At 44.2% G+C, this 25,162-nt stretch overlaps 1 protein-coding gene across 2 annotated transcripts in view; it reads right to left on the bottom strand.

Annotated features, from left to right (window-relative positions):
• Positions 1-25,162, bottom strand: part of LOC111151251 (SMG6, nonsense mediated mRNA decay factor) — a 241,550-nt gene that overhangs the window by 106,679 nt on the left and 109,709 nt on the right. For both annotated transcript variants that reach the window (XM_022509115.1, XM_022509116.1), the window contains 2 exons: positions 24,132-24,300; positions 11,998-12,199 (listed from right to left, as the gene is read on the bottom strand). In XM_022509115.1, coding sequence (XP_022364823.1) covers positions 11,998-12,199; positions 24,132-24,300 — 371 coding nt within the window. The remainder of the gene's footprint in view (positions 1-11,997; positions 12,200-24,131; positions 24,301-25,162) is intronic.

Here is a 25,162-nt window from a genome sequence, read left to right as displayed (position 1 = left end):
TACACAGAATATACTCCCATGCCCTGGGATCTGCCCACTGTCTACTGTGTTCACTGCCATGGCTGTGGTATCAGAATAGTACCTGATGCACAGCAGTCAATAGCTCTTAAACAGGAAAATGCCATCCATCCGCCATAAATCATAAAGAATTACTACCAGATGGATAGAGGACAGATGGAAGCAGATCACTAAGAGCCAATTAACAGCTTGCACTCCTAAGAAATCCACTTACATTTTATTTTTTTAAGAAGTCAACTTAAAAAAAATCTTATTTGGTTACATGTTAGTATGGGGATAAGGAACTGATTTTTGTATACAGACTTTATATGAAGCAACTCTGTTAAACTGACTTATCCTATTAATTTATCCTTTTTTTTTTTGAGATTTTCTACGTATCACATTTGCCAACAAAGACACCTTTAGCTTGATTTTTCCCCCTTCCAAATCTTTTTTTTTCAGTTATTTTTATTAACATATAATGTATTACCAAAACATCTTTTTTATTTTTTATTTTTTATTTTTTTTAAAGATTTTATTTATTTATTTGTCAGAGAGAGAGAGAGGGAGAGAGAGCAAGCACACGCAGACAGAACGGCAGGCAGAGGCAGAGGGAGAAGCAGGCTCCCCGATGAGCAAGGAGCCCGATGCGGGACTCGATCCCAGGACGCTGGGATCATGACCTGAGCCGAAGGCAGCTGCTTAACCAACTGAGCCACCCAGGCGTCCCCAAAACATCTTTTTTAAAATAAGAGTTTAGGGGCACCTGGGTGGCTCAGTGGGTTAAAGCCTCTGCCTTCAGCTCAGGTCATGATTCCAGGGTCCTGGGATCAAGCTCCACGTCAGGCTCTCTGCTCAGCAGGGAGCCTGCTTCCACCTCTCTCTCTGCCTGCCTCTCTGCCTACTTGTGATCTCTGCCTGTCAAATAAATGAATAAAATCTTTATAAAAATAAAATAAAATAAAATAAGAATTTGAGAGAGATAGAGAGAGAGAGCATGCGTGAGCACAAGCCAGAGGAGGGGCAGAGGGAGAGGAACAAGCAGACTCCCCACTGAGCAGGGAGCCCGAAGCTGAACTCGATCGCAGAACCCTGGGATCATGACTTGAGATGAAGGCAGTTGCCTAACCAAATGAGCCACCCAGGTGCCCCTCCAATCATATTTTTAATACTTTATTTCTTTTTCTTGTCTTACTGTACTGGCTAGGACCTCCTACATAAACTGAATAGAACTGGCAATTACCATCCCTGTGTTGTTCTATTTCTTGACCTGCTTGGTCAAGTTCCTCATTTTGTGCCAAGTCTTTTTGTTTAATGCATTTCCATATGCACATTTTGTAATTTAAAAGGTTTTAAAAAAAGAAAAAGAAAGCACCAAGAGAAGAAACAATGAAAAGCCTGCAAAATTCTCCAGTTTGGAAGGGTGTATTAGTCACCTATTGGTGCTGTAACAAATTACTACAAATTTAATGGCTTAAAATGATACAATTTATTACTTTACACTTCTAAAGGTCAGAAATTCTAAAATCAAGGTGTTCACAGGGTGTTGTCAGTTTTGTCAGTTAACAAGGTGTTGACAGTGTTCTCGGACCCTTGGTGTTCTTGGGAGTTCTTGGTGCTTCCTTGTCTTTTTTAGCATCTAGAGGCCACCTGCATTCTTTGGCTCATAGTCCCTCCCCTTATCTTCAAGGCCAGCAGCATACTATCTCCAAATCTCTCTCACTGGGACCTTTAGTTCCATCATCACATCTTTTTCTGACTCTTGACATTCCTGCCTTCTTATAAGGACCCTTGTGATTACATTAATCACACGTGAGCAATCTAGGATCATCTTCCCATCTCAAGATCCTTACTTAACTTAATCACATCTGCAAAGGCACCTTTGCCTTGTAAGGTAACATTCAACAGGTCTCAGGAATTAAGATGTGGACCATCTTCAATGGGCCATTATTCTGTGGGCCATTATTCTGTCTACTGCAAAGTGTGAGGGCATAGGGTAGATGCAGAACACCACTTGGAAGCTTTTTCACAGCTACAAATCAGTAACACTCACAATCAGCATTTCAGGGGTAAACTACCATACTAAATGGGAAGTGGCCAGGGGTGCCTACGTGGCAGATCTGGTTAAGTGTCCAACTCTTGGTTTCAGCTCAGGTCATGATCTCAGGGTTGTAAGACAGAGCGCTGTTTCGGGTTCTGAGCTCAGTGCAGAGTCTGCTGGGGATTCTCTCTCCCTCTTCCTTGGGCCCTCCTCTGGCTATCTCTTTCTCCCAAAATAAATAAATAAATCTTTAAATAAATAGAGGGGCCAGAGAGTAGAATTTCCTCTTGACATGGCCACAGCTCCAGTAAGGTGGTCGGAAATTGCCATTATCATTTATGTGAAATAGAGATCAGACACAGAAAACTAGCTCTGGTATAGTAGCTCCACTATATACAGAGTAGCAAATGTAGAAAATAAATTCATTTAATAAGACTGGATACCACCTGGCCTCCTCCCCACTCCCTTCAGGGAGTATTACTTGGTAATACTTACAAAACTTGTAACAACCAGCTATAGACTTGACAAGATTTTAAATAGTATTTGTAGACAAAGGAGAAATCCCATGAGAATCTACATAACCTATTTTGAAGCAGATTATCAGACCTGAGGAAACCTTTCTTTATTCAAAGAAATGTAACTGGCCAGAATCAGATTATAGAAATCCAAGTTGGGGCTTATGAAAAGGGTCTGCAACATTAAAAGTGGAGAACATAGCAAACAAAAAGATAGAGAAACAAAGCATATTTGCAGGGAGTGTGGGGAATGTTAAATGAAGAAGATATTCTTAAAACTGAATTTTTAAACTCATAGACTCTGTGAAGTATGATAAAAGAAAAATGACAAAACAAAGACAGATTAAACAGACTTGGATAAAAGGTGGGCAAAAATATAAAGATTCCAGGATAAAACAGGGAAGTAATATGAGGAAACATATAATACATTAGCAGACTTAAAAACTGAATTAGAAGGAGTAAAACGTAGAATCAGCATTCTAAAAATCTCAATCAATTCCAGAGAATATAAACTTGCGAAGCTCTCTGACAATGCAGAGGCAAAGCAAAAAGAGATGAAAATGATGACAGAAAAAGAGATGTAGAAGACAGTGAAGAAAAGAATAGAATAAACAGAACATTAGCAATCAAGGACATGAAAACTTTTCTGGTCCAAAGATAGAAGTGGATCTGCTTATTAAAAAGCTCATTAGGTGTCCATAAAAAATTAAAGTACAAAGCCCAACATCTAAATAAATCCTTGTACAATTTGAAATTCAAGATTATAAAACGCTGTAAGTTACCCCCTTTGGACCAAAGAAAGAGTTTGACTTCAAAGGAAGGAAAGTCAGACTTTTCTCCAATTTTTCCTAACCATTAATGCAATGGGATAATACCTATAGTTTTAAGGGGGGAAAAAGCTGACTTAAGCTAAGCTGCCATTCATGTGCAAGGGCAAAATAAAAACTATTTCAAAATGCAAGTGTTCAAAAGTAGTCATGAAGAATGTCCTTGACGGATCACTCAATAAAAAGAGCAAAGTAAGGAAAAGAATGCACACCACACTATCATTTTGATCATTTAGGTATATACATGTATAAATATGTTTTAGTCAGTATATAAGTAGTCTAAAAAGGTAAATATCAAAATTGTTAGCAGCAGTTACTCCTGGCAGGTGGTTTTTGACTGTATATATTTTTGTGAATTATTTGATTCTTTTGCATAAGTATGTATATTACTACTGAATAGCAGATGAGTCAAAGGACATAATAAAAATGGGAAAGCCGCGACGCCTGGGTGGCTTAGTCGGTTAAGCATCTGCCTTTGGTTCAGGCCATGGTTTCAGAGTGTCCTGGGATTGAGTCCTGCATTGGGCTCCTTGCTCGGCAGGGAGCCTGCTTCTCTCTTGGCCTGTGGCTCCCCAGCTTGGGCACTCTCTCTCTCTGACAAATAAAAATCTTAAAAAAAAAAAAAAAGAGGGGGAAAGCCATAGAGTAGAAGACCTGATGGTGAGCACTGAAAACACTTAATATAAAATTAATTCTAAATAACTACTGTAAATTTAGAAACAACATGGAATTGTGTGAAAAAGAAAATACATATTTGTAAGCAGCCCTAATTTCCATATCTTAAATATATGAGTCAATAGTTCTGGCTTTTTTTCTATTCTTGATGTTGATACTTTGAGAATAGAGGATCAAGTATGTTTTTAAATAAATTAGTCACTGGTTGTGCTCGCTTCGGCAGCACATATAATAAATTAGTCACTGGTAGCACTTGAATATTTTCTAGACCACCAAACAACAAAGGCAATATATTGCCCAAAACTACACACACATACACACACACGTATGTATGCACGTGTACAAGTATATGTGTGTATATATATATAATACATATAGTATATCTCGGGGCACCTGGGTGGCTCAGTGGGTTAAAGCCTCTGCCTTCGGCTCAGGTCATGAACCCAGGGTCCTGGGATCCAGTCCTGCATCGGGCTCTCTGCTCAGCAGGGAGCCTGCTTCCCTTCCTTTCTCTCTGCCTGACTCTCTGCCTACTTGTGATCTCTGTCTGTCAAATAAATTTTAAAAACTTAAAAAAATATGTATAGTATATATAAATATATAAAGGACATAAAACAAGAACAAAGCATATACTGGACAGTCTAATTTTATGAAAAGAAAATAAGTATACACATTTAAGCATGGGGAAGACTGGAAGGACTTAAACTGTGCTATTAACACTGATTAATTTTAGGTGGTAGTTTGCAGGCGATTTTTATTTTTTGTGCTTTTCTATATTTTCCATTTAAAACATTTTGGGGTAATTATGTATACAACAAACAACACTCCAAAAATGTCATTTAACAAATAAATAAGCAGACAAGCCAGGAGTTCCAAAACTTGGACAATTTAAGCCCCATCTTTAACCTCAACAACATATTTAAGTATGATGAAGTTTCCTAGGATCCTACATCCAGAAAAAAAGCAAAAATGACTATAAGAATGAATGGGATGTGATAGGAGACTCAAAACACTGACTTATAATAATGTGACTTATAATAATTTATTCCCCCAATCAACCCAAAGAATGGCCCCAGCATGAGCTTACTGAAAAGTTCTTCACTTAGTTCTTAGTCAGACAATATGGGAAGGAAGACAAATAAAACCACTATGGGGATGACAGAATAAGCACTGCTTACACCTCTGCATGCATAAATGCATCAGTACCATTAAATAACTAGAGCTTCAGGAAAGTTCTTTAGAGCCTAAGAAAAGACTATATATCCTATAGAAAGACTATAGATCCTTGGTTAGTATCGCCAGTCACATACATAGATTTTGAAGAAGACAATTAAGCTTTTTTTTTTTTTTTTTACACTGACTAAGGCACAACATGAACTGAACATCTTTCTCCTAGAACAGTTTCCTTTTCATCATTTCTCCTATCTGCATATAAGGTTGTTGGGGTTTCAATGAGAAAATGCATGTAAAAAGAGTTTGGCGCAGTGCCTGGAAGGCGATTAGTGCCTGCAAGAGCTTAACTTCATTATTATTACAGTTCGATTACTTTTTCAATCATTTATGCACGTAATGTGGCAGAAAAGACATAGAATTTTATTTGTTTTGCCTCCTTTCAGGATGGCTATATATTACTGTTTTTATTTTTTTTAATTTATTTATTTTTTATTTATTTGACAGAGAGAGAGATCACAAGTAGGCAGAGAAGCAGGCAGAGAGAGAGAGAGGGAAGCAGGCTCCCTGCTGAGCAGAGAGCCCGATGCAGGGCTCGATCCCAGGACCCTGGGATCATGACCTGAGCCGAAAGCAGAGGCTTTAACCCACTGAGCCACCCAGGCGCCCCTATATTACTGTTTTTAACCACAAGTTATTATAGAAAATTTCATACATACACAAAAGTAGAACACTATAATGAAATCAATCCACGCATTATTCAGATGTAATAATGATCAATATTTGGTCTTTTTTTTCATTCATGCTTCTATCCATAAATTATTTTGAACCAAATCCTAGACACCAAATCATTAGAACATGAGGATTTAAAAAAAAAATTTTTTTTTTTTAATTTTTCTTAAGTAAACCTATGCCAAACACTGGGCTCAAATTTATGAACTGGAGATCAAGAGTTTCACGCTTGGAGCGCCTGGGTGGCTCAGTTGGTTAAGCGTCCAACTGTTGATTTTGGCTCAGGTCATGATCTCAGGGTCATGAGTTCGATCCCTGTGCTGATCCCTGCGTCAGGCTCCATGTTCAGCTGGGAGTCTGCTTGATATTCTCTCTCTCTCCCTCTCCCTCTGCCACTCCCCACTTCCCTCTCTGGAAGGAAGGAAAGAAAGAATGAATCCATGCTATACAGACTGAGCCAGCCAGGAGTATCAGAACATGAAGTTTTAAAGTACTACAGAAAAGGAAGGATTCTAAGCCTACACTTCCTTACTAACTACATGACCTTGGGTAAGTAAATTACTTAACCTTCTGAATTTAGATGTCCAGCAGTCACACAATGAACCTAAGGTCACTTTCTTTGCCCTGGCTGGCTCTGTTTCAACATCTGTGATGTTTGTCTCAGAATGTAACTAGCTCCACTCGGCTTTTACCCTCATCTGATTTTTCTTCTGGATGATTCCAATAGCAACCTGTTTTTTTACCTTTTGCTCATCCCACACCCAGGTTTGTTGTTTGTTTTTTTTTTTAACTTTTTTTTTTTTTTTTTAAGCTAAATACTAGACCTGCAAGATGTTAAATAAAAAAAAGATCACAGGTAAATCAAGTTTGGGAAAGATTGCAAAGTCTATTCTCACAGTACACTATGTTAAAGCTCCAATAAATCTTACAGTATTGGGTTCTGTTTAATGTTGTTACTTTTTAAAAATTATTGTTTTTAGAGAGAGAGAAAGAAAGAGAGAGAGAGAGACAGCATAAGTGGGGAGAGGAGCAGAAAGAGAGGGGAAGAGTGAGAAGCAGACTCCCCACTGAGCAGGGAGCTCGACGACTTGGGACTCAATCTCACAATCCTGAGATCATGACCTGAGCCGAAATCAAGAGTTGGATGCCTAGCTGACGGAGCCACCCAGGCATCCCTGCTTAACATTACTTTACCATAACTTGTATGATCATGAAAGTCTTTTACTTTCATCTAACAATTAAGAACCTATAAAACTAGAGTTCCATAGAACATGCTTAGGAAATACAATGATACATTAATGCCAAATCAGTGTTCCTTAAGCAATGCCTTCTTTGGAATACTACCAGCTCAACAAAATTTCAAGAGTTCCTCTTTAATTACAGGTTCAAATTAACTTATGTTGCTTCTCACGTTTGTACATGCCACCAACTGCTTCCCAAACTAGGATGTTTGCTTTACAAGTCTAGATCTCTCTTGTTCTGGGTGTAAGATAGTATAATACAGACATGTTCAGTAAATACCTGTTGAATGGGCATCAAGGTGGGACCAAACATGGGACCAATCTGGACAGCACTGAAATTGCACATGTTGCTGCTACTGACAAGTCCTTGACATATTTTACATTTCTTGGTACTGAACACTAAAAGCTGGAGAAAATATTGATCTCTTTCAGATTTCTAAAAGGCTGAGGTTCCTACAGATTCCCTCCATAGCTGACCTAAAGATTCTAGATCAGCTATGCAGATGACCCATACGATTTATCAACATTTTTTCACTCTTCTCTTGAACCTCAGTCACCTCTTTGAAAAACCACCACCACCACCATCACAACAGAACAAACAAAACAAAGGTACTAATACCTACTTGGCAGGCTTATCGGGAGAACTTAACGAGATACTATATAGAAGTACCTAATCCTGGGACCAATACATGCTAGATATAGAGACATTATTTTCCTCTGCAAAGGAGAATAAAGTAAAATAAAAAGAAAAGGAAAGAAACATGTTATACAGAGTAGCTAGGGAAGACCGTTCTAACAAGGTGACATTTAGAAGGGAGTGAGAGAGCCACACAGCTCTCTGGGAACACAGTGTTCTAGGTTAAGAGGAAAGCAAGTGCAAAGACCCTTAGACATGAGTGCTTGGCTTGTGTGAAGAACAGCAAGGACTCCAATGTGACTACAGCATATCGGGTAGGAGGAGAGCAGTAGGAGCTGACATCAGAGTTAAGGGCGGGTAGAGGTGGTGTCATATCACTGAGAGCGTTGCAGGATGCTGTTAAAACTCTGGCTTTTGGGGTGCCTGGGTTCAGTTCATTGAGCAACTGCCTTCGGCTCAGGTCACGATCCTGGAGTCCCAAGATTGAGTCCCGCAACGGGCTTCCTATTCAACAGGGAGTCTGCTTCTCCCTCCGACTCTCCCCCTTCTCATGCCTTCTCTCTCTCATTCTCTCTCTCTCAAGTAAATAAAAATCTTTAAAAAAAAAAAAAAAAAAAAACACCACCACCACCACCACCACCAAAACTCTGGCTTTTGCTCTAAGTGAGAGAAGCAGCTATCAGAAAGTTTTGAACAAAGAAGTGACATGATCTTATTGATGTTTTAAAAAGATCATTCCGGGGGCACCTGGGTGGCTCAGTGGGTTAAGCCGCTGCCTTCGGCTCAGGTCATAATCCCAGGATCCTGGGATCGAGCCCCGCATCGGGCTCTCTGCTCAGCAGGGAGCCTGCTTCCTCCTCTCTCTCTGCCTGCCTCTCTGCCTGCTTATGATCTCTCTGTCAAATGGATAAATAAAATCTTAAAAAAAAAAAATAAATAAAAAATAAAATAAAAAATAAAAATATCATTCCGGGGCACCTGGGTGGCTCAGTGGGTTAAAGCCTCTGCCTTCGGCTTGGGTCATGATCCCAGGGTCCTGGGATCGAGCCCCACATCAGGCTCTCTGCTCAGCAGGGAGCCTGCTTCTCTGCCTACTTGTGATCTCTGTCAAATGAATAAATAAAATCTTTAAAAAAAAAATAAAAAAAAATAAACAAATAAAAAGATCATTCCACTTGTGCTGAAAACAGACTGGGGAGTAGGAGGAAGGAGGAACTAGAGAAACCAGTCAGAAGGCATTGCAAAGAGCTGATCTAGGGTGGGGTGGTAAGAAAGAGTTGTATCTGCATTTATTTTGAAGGTAAAGAAGACATGAACAGCTGATAAATTAGATATGGAGGTGTGAGAAAAAGAGAGTAGCCAAGAATAACCCCAAGAATTCTGATATAAGCTACCCAAAGTCAAAGCTGTTATTTACCAAGATGGGGAGAAGACAGACAACCAGGTTTATGGGAGAGTATGGATCTGGAGATGTTATGTTTGACATACCTATTTCACAGTCCTTGAGGCGGAGACCTACCTTAGTCTCAAGCTGCCACGAGCTGCAACTGCCCTGGGGCAGCCTGTGAACCACTGCTACAGGCTGAGGGCATGGGCTGCTGGCTCTGTGTTCTTCTCTGGCCACATCATACACTCATCATATGCTGCATTGTACCATATGCTGTATCACGTACACATATCATACTGACACTACTGCTGGGAGAGTTGATGAGGAGTTAGGGGTCAGCAAGTCTGAAGCTGGTTAGGCCTCCTTCCTTGTTCTGCACCAAAAGGCAGCTAAGCCAGTAGCTGATTCCCAGAAGTACCCTCCAGAGTCAAACTCACCTTGTGATCACAGAAGAAGAGTACTAAGATCTCCTGGCCCAAGCCATGCTTACCCAGTTTCTCTTCTAACTGACCTTCTCCCACAACATATAAACATGGTGTTAGTTATCCTCAGCCTCACATACTACAATTCCCCATTATTATCCCCTTCTGACACTAGAAGAGCAGGATTTCACTCCCAACTTTTCATTGGAAAAGCATAAAATGAGTATTCCTCTTAGGAGAGAGAGAGTCTAACATTCCCAAGATATTAGTCATTAAACACATCCAAAGAGGAAGAGGTTTTTTTTATGTCAATAGGTTTAACCAAGGGGAATATATGCAAAAATTATGCTATAAGGATCATGTCACTGTTTACAGCAGTACAAAAATTGAGAATAGTCCCTTGGCTCAATAGAGCAAAGACTAGTTAAAGAAATCTTGGCATACAGAAGAATACAAAGTGATAATCAAAAATGATTCCATATAGGGTGCTCAGTTGGTTAAGCATCTGACTCTTGATTGTGGTTCAGGTCAAGACCTTGGGGTCCCGAGATCGAGCTCCATGTTGGGCTCCACGCTTGGCACAGAGTCTCCTTGAGATTCTATCTTCCTCTCCCTCTGCCCCACCCACTTGTTCTCTTCTATCTCTCCCTCTAAAATAAATAAACAAATAATAAATAAATATCTTTTTAAAAATGATTTCATATAAGAATACACTAAAAAAAGATTTGGTGAAAAAAATCAGATTATAGCCTGTATAACAATTCTTAGTTTTATATTTAAAAAAGTGTCATTGGGGAAGGTATGTGCTATGGTGAGTGCTGTGAAGTGTGTAAACCTGGCGATTCACAGATCTGTACCCCTAGGGATAAAAATACATTATATGTTTATTTAAAAAAATAATAAATAAACAAAACAAAACAAAAAAACAAATAAGCAAAGATAACTATATAAATTTAAAAAAAAAAAAAAAAGTGTGTATGCTAGTAGTTAAATATGATTATGATTAGCAAAAATAACACAGATGTTACCACTAGGTAAAAGGACTGTGGATAAATTTTTCTTTCTTTCTTTTTTTTTACTTGTCTATAATGAACATATAACTCTTTCCTACTAAGAATAAGTTTAAACATTTTAAATCTTCAATATAGCAATATTTTTTATTCAATATAATCTCTTTCATATTTGTAGTTTATGGCTGGGATTTAGTTTTTACTATTTGGTATTTTTTTAAAAAACATCTATCTGGGGATGCCTGGATGGCGCAGTCAGTTAGAGAGCTGGCTCTTGATTTTGGTTCTGGTCATGATCTCAGAGTCCTGGGATCAAGCCCTGTATTGGGCTCTGTGCTCAGTGGGAGTCTGCTTGAGAATTCTCTCTCCCTCTCCCTCTGTCTCTGCCCCTTCTCTCTCTCTCCCTAAAACATATAAATAAATCTTAAAAAAAAAAAAAGCCATGCACCTATGTCTCTCTCTATATACTTCATGTAGGCCAAAAGGCTTCCACCCAAGAAGCCATTTGTGGCCTCTTCCCCAAAGGCCTCCCCAGGGGATATGATGTTAACAACTCTGCAAAGAGGTCAGACACAGAGTTCCCCAGCTCAGCATAGGAAACTTTGTTCCTGGGGTGTGTGGGTGCCCCTTCCCCACCCAAGCAATTGCTACATGGGAATGTGAAGCAGAGCAGCTTGCCCTACCCTCTACACCTGGCCAAAGACCCAACTGTTAAGCAGAGACTAAGAGTTCCACAGTCTCCACCGGGGCAACAGGCAACGAGCTTTGTTTTCTATAAACAGACCAGAAAAAAGTTCAGGTTAAAACACAGTCCTTAGAGGAAGAAAAATAGAAACCAGGCAGCGGGGAATGCTTCATATTCCTAAAAGCTTTTTTTGTAAGTTAACACATGGTGTCTGCTTCTCTCTAGTCACCTATTTATCACTCCCCTCCTTAGAGAAGGGAAAAAGCCCTGGCTGTTTTCCTAGTGCAGAGTTTGTGGCTGGGGGGAAGGAGGAGAGGGGGGAGGAAGGAGGGTGCTTTAAGCATGATGCAAACCATTTGGAGCTGAGTGAGAGCACTGCCAACACAAGCTGCACTATTTAAACAAGTGAGGAAATGATCGTATATACAACATGCCAGCGAGCACACACACACACACACCAAAGGAAGTCGAGAGGGTTTTTTTTTTTTTTCAGGACACAGAGCTGGATGTCAGCGGCTAAAAGGTCGATATTTTCCCTTAACACCCTTCTCAATGACTTAATCATGTTCCGTTTGCACAGAAAACTTCCCAAGAATAAAAAAGTCTGGAGAATTAAGAGGAGGGGTGAATGGGGAGGGATGTTTGGCCTGGGGCTGACCTTATCCGAGGTTTTCTCCACGTAGCAGGGGTCCTGAGGGGCAGCTAGCAAGGGGACAAAGCCGGAGAGAAGCCGATCCTCTTCCAGGATAAGAAGGGTGAGGTCATCGTCCGGGTCCTTGTACAGTGGCACCTCAGACTGATTCACCGCAGTCAATATGTTACAGAAATCAGCCAGCATCGACCACACATCCATAGCAACCCTGTGAGAAATAAGGGCAGAAAGAACAGCTCTAAAGAGGGACCAGTTAAAGTATTTTAAGCATTTGTGAGAAGGGAGGTACTGGTGGCAAATGTTGCCTATGGCTGGCAACTTCCAGAAACTCTTACCCAAAAAGCTAGGGTACAAAACTGCATCCATGGCAGCAATCTGGTGGACGAGTGTCCATCTAGGCAAAATTGAAATTGATTAGGGGGAGTTTTTAAAGTCCTAACCAGAGAGGAAAAGGAATTTAGAGAATCAGTTGCCTAATGCAGGTCCTGTCACCTTTCCAGACAGTGTGCCTGAGACACTTACTCAAACATTCTAGACACCCAGTGCCTGAGGCAGCTCCCAGAATTCCCCCACTTCTGTCCAGCCAAGTATATGCCACAAGATAGCAACAGAGCGCCAATCTCCCCTCCTCCCATGCAGCCAGAGGGGCCAGTCACACCATGAAGAGAGTCACATGGGTTTTTTTTCCCCCTTATGATGCTTTAGAAATCTTCTCCTACATATAAACAGGAAAACAAACAAATATAAATAGGAGAATGGGATTAAGAGTACATCTGTTCTGATGAGTACCAAGTAAGGTACAGAATTGTTGAAGCACTATACTGTTCACCTGAAACTAACATAATACTGTATGTTAATTGTACTGGAATTAAACATCCCCTCCTACCCCACCAACCCACCCAATAAAAAACCTCATTCTTGGCCTGCCGAGATCATCCCAGGACACTAAAGCTTCCCATGCATCTCAGCAGATGAACCAGTCCCAGTGCTGTCTTGGCCAGCCCACTCCCTCTCCTTTCTCTCATTTGTAGAAGGTTAGATACAGGGTGACCAACCACTCTGCCTTGCCTGGGACTGTCCCAGTTTTTGTACCTATTGATGCTAAGTTGTACTTCAAAAGGAATGAGTTGCACAGGAGAATTACAAAAAAAAAAAAAAAAAAAAAAAAAAAGCTTTACAATTAGGGTCAAAAGGGGAGTGGCAAGAGGCAAAGAGAGCTACGAATGAGCTACATCCTGGAATCTTCCCAGAGGAGTTACTGCGCATGAGCCAAATCTGCTAGGGAGGGGTTTCAGCCTTAAGCAATTTGTTTCTCCCGCAGTCTAGGAGCCTTTGGGAGATGGCAGAAAAAAGGGCATTCAAGGGACATGCCACTGAAGGTGATGCTGGGAGAGAAAGTGGAGTAGGGGTGTGGGGACTCCCTGACTGACTCCAGGTGGAAGGAGCCTGCACTGGTTTATTTACTGTAATCACTACACTAGGAAAAGGCAATGAAATGAAACATCTTGTTTTCAAGAGTGTCCTGGGAACCAGGCGGAACACAGCCCCATTAATCACACAACAGCACATAATCAACACACGTGTACTGCAGAAGTAACTTGCTTCACAGGCTTTGCCCAGGAAAAAGAACATGTTTGGGAAGAATCACCGGAGGGACGAGAGTTTTCTAAAGCCTTCTCTCTGTACAGACACCAACAACCAGACTCATTCACAAAGCTCCATCTTTTGGCTCAGCTGAGTTTGGCTGTCAGAAATGTTTAAATATGGAAAAAAATAAACAGTTGCAACACGTTTCTGTGCAGAGATCTGCCTGAGCCCCTTTGTGATGTAATGGGAAACGCGGCATTCAGGCTACCAGCTGTAGAATAAACAGAACTTCGAGGGTTAAAAGGAACTGAACTTTCCACGACCCCATCTGCAGAGAAGAAAATAATAAGAGGAATGATGCACTGCCCCACAGCTCTGATAGTTTATCCTCCGGTCCCGGCTGCAGAGACAAGCACCGGATGTGATAGGGCTGCTCAGGGCCGCCTCCGAGGTTAGCGCTGCCCATGGGAGACGCACAGGGAGGCTCTTCCAGCTCCCCACTTCCTCCCCCAGTGCCCTGCTGGCCACTTGAGCCCACTGCCTGAGTCCAATCCCACAGCGCTGGTGAGCTCTGGCCAACAGACACTGCTCGGCTGCAGAGCAGCAATTTGGAAAATAAACAGGAAAGACGACAGTGAGAAGGAAGAAGGTGAAAAGTCTCCCAGCTGAATTCTTGGCTTAGGGGCCTTGGTTGGTGTTGTGCAGGTCAAGGACCTGATCGCTTCAGGACGTAGTGGAGGGTAGGGAGGTGTGGGCAGCAGCATCCCCAGTCAGGGAGAGGCAGCAGAAAATTACCCACGGCTGCCACAGTGGGAGGCCCCACATCCCTCTCTCATCCTCCTACCCCTACCATCTTGGATCCAAGACGAAGAAATATGTGGTACCATGTGGTTCTCATTACCATGCTCCCCTGTCCCCTAAGGCTCAGATAAACCAAAACTGACTCCTCCCAGAGACTGCTGGCCACCACTAGGGACCCCTGCCCACAGCTGCCTTTTGCCCATTACCACCCACCTTGTGCCAAAATCTTAAGACTCACTGCAAAAATGAAGTGGATGAGAGTTCCTACCCCAGGGTTGGTTTGTAAGATAGCAGCTGGTGCCAAAAGACATAGGAAGTGTCCCGAGTTCCCAAATGAGGAATATAAAGGGGCCTGAGGGCCATGCTAGACTAACCAGAACCAAGGGAATACACAAAATGCTTCAGTGAAAGGTCACTTCTACCCTGATCCATTCAGACTGGTCTTGTGATTGAACTCTGATTCCAAGTAGCTTCTTTCTTCTGGTGTCTTAGTGCGACTGCCCAAGATCACTTCATCAATTACCTCCTCTCCCAATGAGCACCATGGACACAAACACACTAATTAGGCACCCATGCACCATACCGTGACTCTCCACAGCGGGAAGGGAAGAGGAGTGTCAGGAAACTAGTACTAAAAGGAAGAGGTACTTAAACTAGGTGAGGGGCGCCTGGGTGGCTCAGTCGGTTAAGTATCCAACTCTTGGATTTTGGCTCAGGTCATGATCTCAGGGTCATGAGATCAAGCCCCACATCAGCTCTGCACTCAGCGGGCAGTCTGCTGGAGATTCTCTCCCTTTGCCCCCCGCCACCCTTGCATGTACTCATGCTCTTTCAAATAAATACATTTACTTAAAACACACACACACACACACACACACACACACACACACACCAAAAAACCAAAAAACCAAAAAACCAAAAAACCTAGGTGAGATGCCTGACCTCAAAAGCTAAGGATGAGGTAATTCCTGGTACCTGGGCATCATCACCTCAGCTTACCCCCAACCAGGCCTCTGGGCTGAGAGGTCAGCTCTGTGGGTGAACACAGGGTTTCCTATCTGCATGGAAGGGGAAAGGCTTAGCTTTTTCCTGCTCTAGCTCCTTATCCCAGGTAGGAGTGCCTCCCAAACTTCAACCCTCAGCAGCCCTTGGGTTCTGAAGGTTCGAAGTTAGCCTGGGCCAAGGAGCCCAAAGTCAAATTCTGGAGGCTATGAGTTTTTTTCCAATCTTCTAGAAATACTTGAAAAACCAAAAGGTTTTCAGACAATCTCAAACAACTTTGGTTCTAAACAATGCTATGAGCCTGGGTGAGTGCCTTTGGCTTATTCTGGTCCCCAGTCGTATTTTGGGGAAGATCCCAGAACCCACAAAATCCCTCTACAGTTAGGATGCATTCTTTACCAAGCAGACACAAAGCAGCCAGAGAATATGAAACTGCGTCCAGCGAGTTCGTTTACGGCTCTCAGAATGGTGGCAAGGGAACCTCTCAAGCAGCTGTAATGTGATTAGTAAGCAAGGATCAGCAGTTGCTGGGTGACCCAGTGGCCCAACCCCACAGAAACACCACACACCAGGAAAGCAGACCCCTGGCTGGAGTCTGAACACGAGATCCTAGCTTGGGACAGACCAGCAGTGGCTAGTTAGAGGTATGTACTCAGGACCGAGGCTTACTCACTTCCCTACAGACATGCATTCACTCACTCCACCAGGAAAAGAAAAAAATAAGAGTTAATTTACTTTTTATTGCCTCAGAATTCCAAGGTTTAATGTAGCTGTCAGTTTGAGTGCAGTGCAGCTGCTGGCCGATACAATGCAGCCCAGGCCAGCCCAGGTGACTGGGGAAACACATTTCACAGAAATGAACCAACACACACTCTTGGCTGGTTGTTTGGGGGATATTGACTTGGGGAATCAGATTAACCCTTCAGGCTGGGGTTATTTCTGCATACACCCCTGGAAAAGCAGCTTCAGTCCAAGGAACTGAGAAGCCCTGGTGTCAGGTAGACTAACAGGCTTCTGTGTTCCTGCACTCTGGAGTTTTCTCACACAAGGTGTTATCCCACAAAATGCTCCAAAAGGTTAAGTAAGGTGTGAGACAGGTGAGGCAAGTTATACTACAACAGATCTACTTTCTAGAACTCAGAATGAAAGGCAGATCCCCCAGCTTTATAGGGAAGAGGTCAGGTAGGAACTTTTCTAAAGGCTCGATCGGGGTAGGGCCCAGGGACATACAGAGTTCAGAGAGTGGAGTGCTAAGGTCCAACCAGGTCTCAGGCCATCCTTCTGGCAAGTCTAAGGAGGACTGAGCCCTCACACACCCCTTCATATTTTTACTGGGGGAACAGGCTGACTGGTGATTAATATCAAGTACAATGACCCCATGTTACAAGCCTGCAGGGGCCTGTGGAGGTGGCCATTTCCTGTGTAATACCAGCTTGTTTAAACACTAACATTCAAACTCCACAGCTGCAGAACAAACCCGGAAAGAGGTGAGTGAGAAGAAGCCCTGCATTGTGTTTCAGAGCTATGGAAGATCAGAGTTGTAGTACAGATGGGAAACAAGTTGGGTCTTTCAGTTCCTGGAATGAGGAGTTCTGGAAATATAGCCAAGATGGCACAGAAACTAGACATGAGGAAGCTGGAAAAGAGAAAGCCCGTGGACTATACACACAAAGGGGAAAGACAGAAGGCCACAACAAGAGAAACGCTCTTAAGATATGCAGTATGCTCTTTTAAAAACTTGTCTGCCTAAGGACCACTATACCTCAGCCCACAACTCCCAACATGGGGTTCCATGGCCAACATAAGACCATTGCAGCCCTGAGGACTTCACACTCAACTGCAGGTGGTGAGCAGCTAATAGGTAGAAAGGACCTGAATGAACCCCTTAGGAAGGTCCTTTGTTAAGCTGAGATGTCATGCCAACTCTGTTTTCAGTGGGCTAAGGATTTGGTCTGGTGACAATGCCAAGTACCTCAACGGGCTCTGGAATGGGGTAGAGATGAGGGTGGTAGGAATCTCTGCAGCTCCCTCAGAGATTAAGGAACTGTAGTGTATTTTCCAGATGCTGTCATGATATAAAGAGGAGACACGGGTGTCAGAGATCACTGTTTTAGGAGTTAAGACATGGGCAGCAAGATATCATCCTCCAAGAATAACAGCTGTTTATTAGGTGAATATAAGAACCTAAGAGTTGTTAAAAGATAATCCCTTTTGCCTTTCTGATTTATACAAACAAGTCAACTGGGGCCCTTGGGAAAGTGTCCAACTTAAATTAATTCTGCCCAATAGGGCAAATCGAATTCTGAAGCCCAGTCACCCTGCACTACTCCAGGAACATAAACTTCTGCATGTTCTAAGCAGCGCAGCTGGAACCCTTTGGCCAACAAGAGGTCACGGTAACCTCATTCCAGGATGTCTCAAGTACCTCTACTGTGCCTCCCTCATCCTCCATCTAGGTCAGTGCCTTACGTGACTGCAGTTTTCCCAAGCTACGCTCAACATGTATGGCCTCTGTTGCATCACTATGGTGTGTTAAACCCATCAACACTGTGTGTTTGGGAAAGAGCAGCCCCCAGGGGACCTCAACTTCTCCATGGCATGAGTGGAGCCCTCGGCGGCCTCCCTGGTGCGGATTCTCACGGTTCCTGCCTCTCTAAATTTTTAGCTGTAACCACTCCAACACGTCTTCTTAGTTTAGCACACACTGGACCCAAATAACCTCAGCCCAGAGCTGGAAAGTACGCTCCCTGGGGTCAGCTGCTGTACCCTGTTGGGGTCAGACTGGAGCCTTAGGCCAATACCCCTTCCTCTCACAAGCCCTGTGAGAGGAGCTGGGAGGGGACAGAGGCTCCTGCCGTGGGAGAGATCACGTGTGTCTCACACTCAGCACTTGGAGGAAGAGGAACCCCCTGGTGCCAGGCTGTAGTGCTGACGCCCCAACCCGGAGCCAGGGAGACTGGGTGGGGAGCCAGGGTAGCAAAGGGGCTTCCCACAGTCACCACCACTTCCTTCAGGGAAGTGCTGATGGACTATTACTTAGTGACCTCCTAAAATGCCCTTTTGGGAAGATGTATTAAGCGTCCTTGAAGGGGTGCCGATTAGACTTGGGATTAGTTCTTATTTTCAGAGCTGCCCCGTGAGGGTGAGTGAACTAGCTGTTTTTTAACTCAAGAATTTCTATCTCATCTACAGGGTCAACACATGTAGGCTCCCTGAGGAAATCAGCTTACTGCATACTCCCTACATATTCCTAAGTCTCCCTATGTGACAGCACTCAGAGAGCTCCCTACAAGCCTTTTCCAGCATGCTCTGTAGACTATACAAGACAAGCCATGGAAAAGTAGCAAGTCCAGGAATTTCTGGAGTTTTTTTTTTTTTTCTTCTTCTTCTTCTTTTTTTAACAGTACTCCAATCCAACAGTGTGATAAATGCATCCGAGCTACAATTAGGAAGATATATAGCATCAGAATGCGAAGGTCTGGGCAGCCTGGTGAAACGCGGGCTCTCCAGAGCCCCAGCTATGTTTCCCATTATGTAACCCTGGTCATGGGCAGACAGCCAGACTCCAAATGAAAAAGAGACTCTGGCTTGGCACTGGTTCTATTTTCCTATCCTCATTCGGGGTCAGCGCAGTGTCATACAGCTGCAGAGAAAGCTCTGGGGATTAAACCTGGGAAAGCCTCCAAGACCAGGACCTGGGTTCAAGTACCAGCTGAAAGCAATAAACCAACTGCCACAGCTGGGCTAGGTTTGGATGTTCTCAAAGTCCCCTGACTCTTTCACTTACTGAGAACTAGAGATCAAGATGAGGGAAGATTTGGCGTCAGCAGAGACTATGAAATGAGGTAGGCTGTCCCACTGCCCTAGCCTGCCAAAGGTCCTAGGATGTGAGGGGTCATTATGCTTAGGCTCGTGAAAGCCTGTTGCTCTGCTCCTCTCCATCACCTGACATTCACAGCTTACTTCATGCTCACATGGTTAAGTGGGGAGCAGCTACCTCTCCCTCCTAACAAGAGACCTAGTGTAGAAACCGTGTTCCCCACTTCTCCTCCCCCAAACCCCACAAATCTGTTTTAAACAGACCAAAGCACTCTACACTGTCTTTCACAGCAGCTCAAGGCAACTTTCCACACCCTGCTGTAATCCCCTGTACCAAAATCTCCGGGGATATAAAGCCATCCTATTACAAGTACAAATGGGAAAGTCCATCTACTTATTTGCTGACTCCAACACACATACCTATGACTGCCCCTGTGTGGAAGGCACAAGAGCCCCTGAAATCCTGCCCTTATCATTGTGCGGTGTTGGTGATGTCCTGTCGTCATCGTCCTATGTGTGCCACATGTGCCTAAGTGGCTACTGCCTAGGAAATGTATATTGGACTGGAAAGAAGAGAAATATGGGCAAAAAAGGAGAGAACCAAGGAGACAATGCTGAGCTCTGGAATTTCCCTAAGAAAGCTTTGGAATGATTCTCTAACTGTACGGAGAAAGAAGGTAATGAAATAAAAGGGAGGGAATGAAGGGGGATAGATGAATAAGGGTCCAAGTGTGTCAGGGAGACAATTTGGGAATGAGGGTTTCTGGAGGAGAAGCAAACTGAAAGGTAAGCTATCTGATCACCTTACGTTAGGATCAATGATGGATCTGTCTTTGCAGAGAACAAATGCTGGCAAAAACCAGTGAAAACCTCCAAAGGAGAGATATTAAGTAGAAGCCATTTCCTTCCTATTCTCTTGAGAGCATTCCTAAACCTCCAAAATGGAGATCAGCACAAGGACCTTGGGAGTGTCACAGGGATTACTATTCTGACATCCACAGAACTATCTGGAGTGTGTTATTCCCAGTGGCCTTAAAAGAAAAGGCTCCAGAGTATGAAAGATCAATGAGCATAAGAGGCCACTTTGAAATCCACAGAACCACCATACCCTACCAATCTCTCAACCATAGTTATTTACTCAGTGAGTGTTAGGCAGCTATATGAGAAAGTGGAAGTGAGGAAGGTAAATTCTCATTCCACTTTTCCAGCACTTGGATCTGACATCTGTGAGGTGGGACTACCCTCAGTGGTGGTCAGGCCAGGTTTGCTCTGTCCAACAGAGGCCCCAGCCCTCAAACCACCATGTCTTGTGGTCAGTCCCCAGGACAGCAAAGTTCCTTCTTTATGCTTAAACCTGCATTCCAGGAATGACCAGTTGCTGATCCCGACTGCAGAGAAAGCGCAAAAGGAGACTCCGTTCTCTACCATGCTGAATGCTCTAGCCTAGACTGGATTCATCAGTGGTGCCCACAGCTATACAGGAACTTGTTTACTAGGCAATCAGATTCAATATACTGCAAAGAGTCTGAAAAGAAAAAGCAAATTTGTTCAAGTGTTCCAACCCCCTCGGCCTGTCTGTAGCCTTGGAGGGGAAGCCTAGCTGGGGACGGCTGTAGCTTGGACCACGTGCCCAGCTGCAGATTGAGCCCTTGCCCAAAGATGGGCAGCAGCTTGCATATGCCGGCAACGGGCCATTTGCTACAGCATCCAAAGAGAAAACAGACTCAGCACCTCAAGCAAATGAGGCCCAGCACTTCCTGTGTGAGCTTTCCATTTCTTCAGCCAAACAAAAGCCAAAGGGAGTGGGAGAGGGAGGAGGGATAAAGGGAGACGGGTCACAGAAGAGAGTTAACAGGACTGATGGCCGGGATATGGATAAACAGGGGTTGGGTGAACCATATCTAAGGGACCTGTGGTTGCGAGGTGAGGTGACCCAGGGAAAGCCCAAGCTCCAAGGACAGATGGTCTGCCTCCCCACCCCTTGAGAGGAAGGGAGGAACACTCTGTGACCCCTGTGCAGGCTCAGAAGCAGTGGCTTCGGATACTTGGAGAGCTGAGACCTTCCTTGTCAGTTTCTTTCCAAAACTGCAAATTGCCTAGTCGGCATTATAGATTAACTGCCCGAAATGTTTGAGGCTGTACATGTTAACTCTTTAGAGAACACTGCCGGGAAATGGCCGCCCCTAGCCAGCAGTTAAGTCCATTCCTTTGTGTGACCCCAGCCACCTAGCAGACGGCTCAACCCTGGCTCCTAAGGCTTCAGCCTGGGGCGCATTTGGGAACCTAAGAGGGTTCACGGGAGGGTGCTGTGAACATTAGCCACACAGTTACCGAGCTAGGGCTGGGAGAGAAGGGGGAGAGAAAGCACTGGACAGTCCAGGGGAGCTTCCTGGCATGAGGAACAGGGAAGAAGTTTGAGGAAGAAAAGGGTAAAAAGTAGCACACAGTCCACACAGAAAGGTCAAGAAACTACTAGCTGGAAATCTCTCCTGCAGCCTTCCCTCTGTAGGTCACCCATAAGTGGAGAGACTCACATGGGCAGCCCCCAGCCCAGAGAAGTACCATCGCGTAGCAGCCTAGGTCTCCTCACTCTGTCCTCCAGTATGTTCCCCTCCCAGAGCAGAGCAATGAAGAAGAAGAATTAAATGCTGGGCATGGATACTCACGCGCTCTCTCTCTTTCTCTCTCTCTCTCTCTCTCTCTCTCTCTCTCACACACACACACACACACACACCCAGCACAGAGCCTAAAGGAGCTGAGTACACTGCACCGCAAAACAGAGCACAGGGCGGGGGGGAGTGGGGGGGCGGGAAGAAAGGAAAAGGAGAAAGAGAGAGACAGAGCCAGGAAGAAAGAGAAGATGGAGGGAGGGAGAGAGATAGACCATCAACAGAGTTGACCAGAGATTGGGCAGCACCAATGCGCACACACATCAAGAAACGATTGTGCAAATATGAACACACAGTAACACTAACACAAGAAAAGAACAGGACACATAGAGACCAGGAGTCAGCCAACTTTCTGCAAAGGGCTAGACGGTAAACATGTTAAGCTTTGCAGACCATAACGTCTCTATTGTAACTACTCAGCTCCACTGCTGCAGTGCAAAAGCAGCCACAGACAAAGTGTAAACAAATAAGCATGGCTGTGCTCCAATACTCCAATATGACTTCATGAACGCTGAAATTTGACTTTCCTAATAATTTTCACAAGTCATGAAATATTATTCTTTGGATTTTTTTTTCAGCTGTTTAAAAATGTAAACCATTCTTAGCTCCTGGGCCACAGTTTGCTGACCCCTAATACAGACAGACACACACGAGAGGCAGATAAATAGAGGCAGGCAGGCAGGTACGCGCCAAGGCAGGCAGGTACGCGCCAAGACAGGCAGAGACAGGCAGGCTACAGGTGACTCCAGCAGGGAGACCCAGATGAGGCAGGCAGAGGCAGGTAGACTCAGGGAGACCCACATTCACAAAAATTCCCCTTCCAACACACAGATGTTAACTGACACACAGAGACACAGTCACAGACAAACACGGACATGGACATAGGCAGTCTTAGACACAGATACTCAGGAACATATACACACACTCCCGTACATGTCCATGTCCATGGAGACATGGACAGGACCAAAGCACACATGGACTGACATGCACCCAGAATCAGAGAGAGCCATAAACAGACACACTGGAACAGACTCTTCATGGAGATACATGAATCCCTCAAAGAGACCCCTACACCCAAGGCTAGAAGAGACACAGACACAGCACACAGAACTATGTGGACACATATACATGGCAGACATGTACGGGTACACCAGAAGACCCTTAGATACATACAGACATTCACACTCAGACACAGATAGACACCCGGACATACACAGACAACCAGAGACAAAGAGGCACACACAGAGATAGAACCCACGCACAGATACGGATGTAAGGAACAGCTATGCATATTGGGTGCTTGGGTGGCTCAGGCAGTTGAGCATCTGACTCCTTGTTTTGACTCAGGGTCCTAGGATTGAGCTCCGAGTTGGGTTCCCACTCAGAAGGGAGTCTGCTTGTCTCTTCCCTCTCTGCCCCTCCCCCCACTCACACTCTCTCTGTCAAATAAATAAATCTAAAAAAAAAAAAAAAAGAAAAAAGAAATAGCCACACGGTTACACAACTATATAAATATAATATGCCACTGAATCGTATACTTAAAAATGGTTAAGATGACAAATTTTGTTACATATATATTTTACCACAGTTTACTAAAAGAAAAGAAAAAAGTCACACAAACAAACAAAGAAATCTACATAAACACACTCAGGCAGACACACATACTCCCCAGACCAACACACCCCACACCTCAAATGCTGTGACAGATAGCACATGGACACACAGAGACAGGGAGATGGGAAACGAAATGAATGGAAGACAGAGGTGTGCACATTCACACCATTACAACATGTGAGAGGAAGGCCCAAGCAGAGTATGGAAGGCAGCACAGGAAGCAGCAGGACACAGCCTGAAGGACGTGTGGAGAGAAACTAAAAGGGAGAGTAAAAGACAAGGCCTCGCCTTTACACGGACACATGCCCACACTCGACACACACCCATAGAGGCAGCTGCAGAGACCGTAGACATGAACAGCATGAAGTGAGAGCAAGAGCAAGGACAAGGATCAAAACAAAGCAAGCTAGAGAGAGAGAAGGACAGACTGAGAAGAGGAGGAACAGACAGCATAACAGGGAAAAACAGCCTAAAGTACCAGGGGACAAGGAAGGTGTTCAAAGAAGTGAAAAAGCAAAGTTCAAGTGAGGAAGGAAGAGAAGAATAAGCAGGCGGTGGGTGGAAAGAAACAGAGGACCAGGAGGGTAGCCGTGGGAGCACACGTGGGCCAAGGCCAGCAGGGCCAAAGGAATGAGCAGGCTGACTCACTGTGAGGGAAGGTCCAGGGACGTGGGTGGAGGATTCCAGGTGTCTGGGTAGCCGAGCATCCAGTCCGACCAGACTTTCACACTGGGGAGCAGTTCCTTCAGGTCCGGGACGAAGGAAGACACCTTGATGTCATCTTGGTCATCCTCATCCTCAGGAGAGGACAACTGAGCTGCAGAGGCAAAGGGTGAAAACTGGGCCTAGGTCTGCTGTGGCCCACGAGTGAGGCCTGGGGCGCTGGGACGGCAGCAAGCTCTTAGGGAAGGGAGACCAAGTCCACAGGAAAGCTGGGCCCAGAAGCGGAGGACAAGTGCCAGCATCACCTAAGAGGATTCTGAAAAGCAGGACAAAAAGAGAACCAGTGCACTGAGTCTGCCCCTGCAGACAGCTGTTTCTGCTCCACCTGTGGCCTGCTGAAGTCGCCACTCCGGCCTCTAATCCCCCATTTAGCTTTCCTTCAGCACAGCACTGAGATGGCACCAGAGTTCCTGCCAAAACTGCATACCCTGAGTCTGACCATGAGAAAATATCTGAGAAACCCTGACTCGGGGATATTTGACAAAATAAGTGGCCTGTACGCTTCAAAAATGTCAAGGTCATGAAAGACACAGAAAGACTTCAGAAAACCATTCAATGCCAGACTGCAGGAAACTAAAGGGACACGGCATCTAAATTGCAATGTGTAAACCTGGGGTGGGTCCTGGACCAGAAAATGACTTTTTTTCAGGACAACTGGTACAAACTCAATAAGGTCTGCAGATTTAACAACAGTATTGTATCAGTGTCGGCTTCCTGATTTTGATAACTACACTGTCATGTAAGGGAACGTCCTTGTTATTCGGAAATGCTCAGTCAACCATATGGGGGTAAAGGGCTATCACATCTACAACTTACAATCAAATAGTTCAGAACAAAAGCATCCGTGTGTGTATATAAAAAGAGAGAGAACTTGGGGCGCCTGGGTGGCTCAGTGGGTTAAGCCGCTGCCTTCGGCTCAGGTCATGATCTCAGTGTCCTGGGATCGAGCCCCGCAT

The sequence above is a fragment of the Enhydra lutris genome, unplaced genomic scaffold (assembly GCF_002288905.1).
Source record: "Enhydra lutris kenyoni isolate GAN:26980312 unplaced genomic scaffold, ASM228890v2 scaffoldscaffold26, whole genome shotgun sequence".
NCBI lineage: Eukaryota > Metazoa > Chordata > Mammalia > Carnivora > Mustelidae > Enhydra > Enhydra lutris.
The sequence above is the reverse complement of the archived record's forward strand: the minus strand, read 5'-3'. Positions and strand labels throughout refer to the sequence as shown.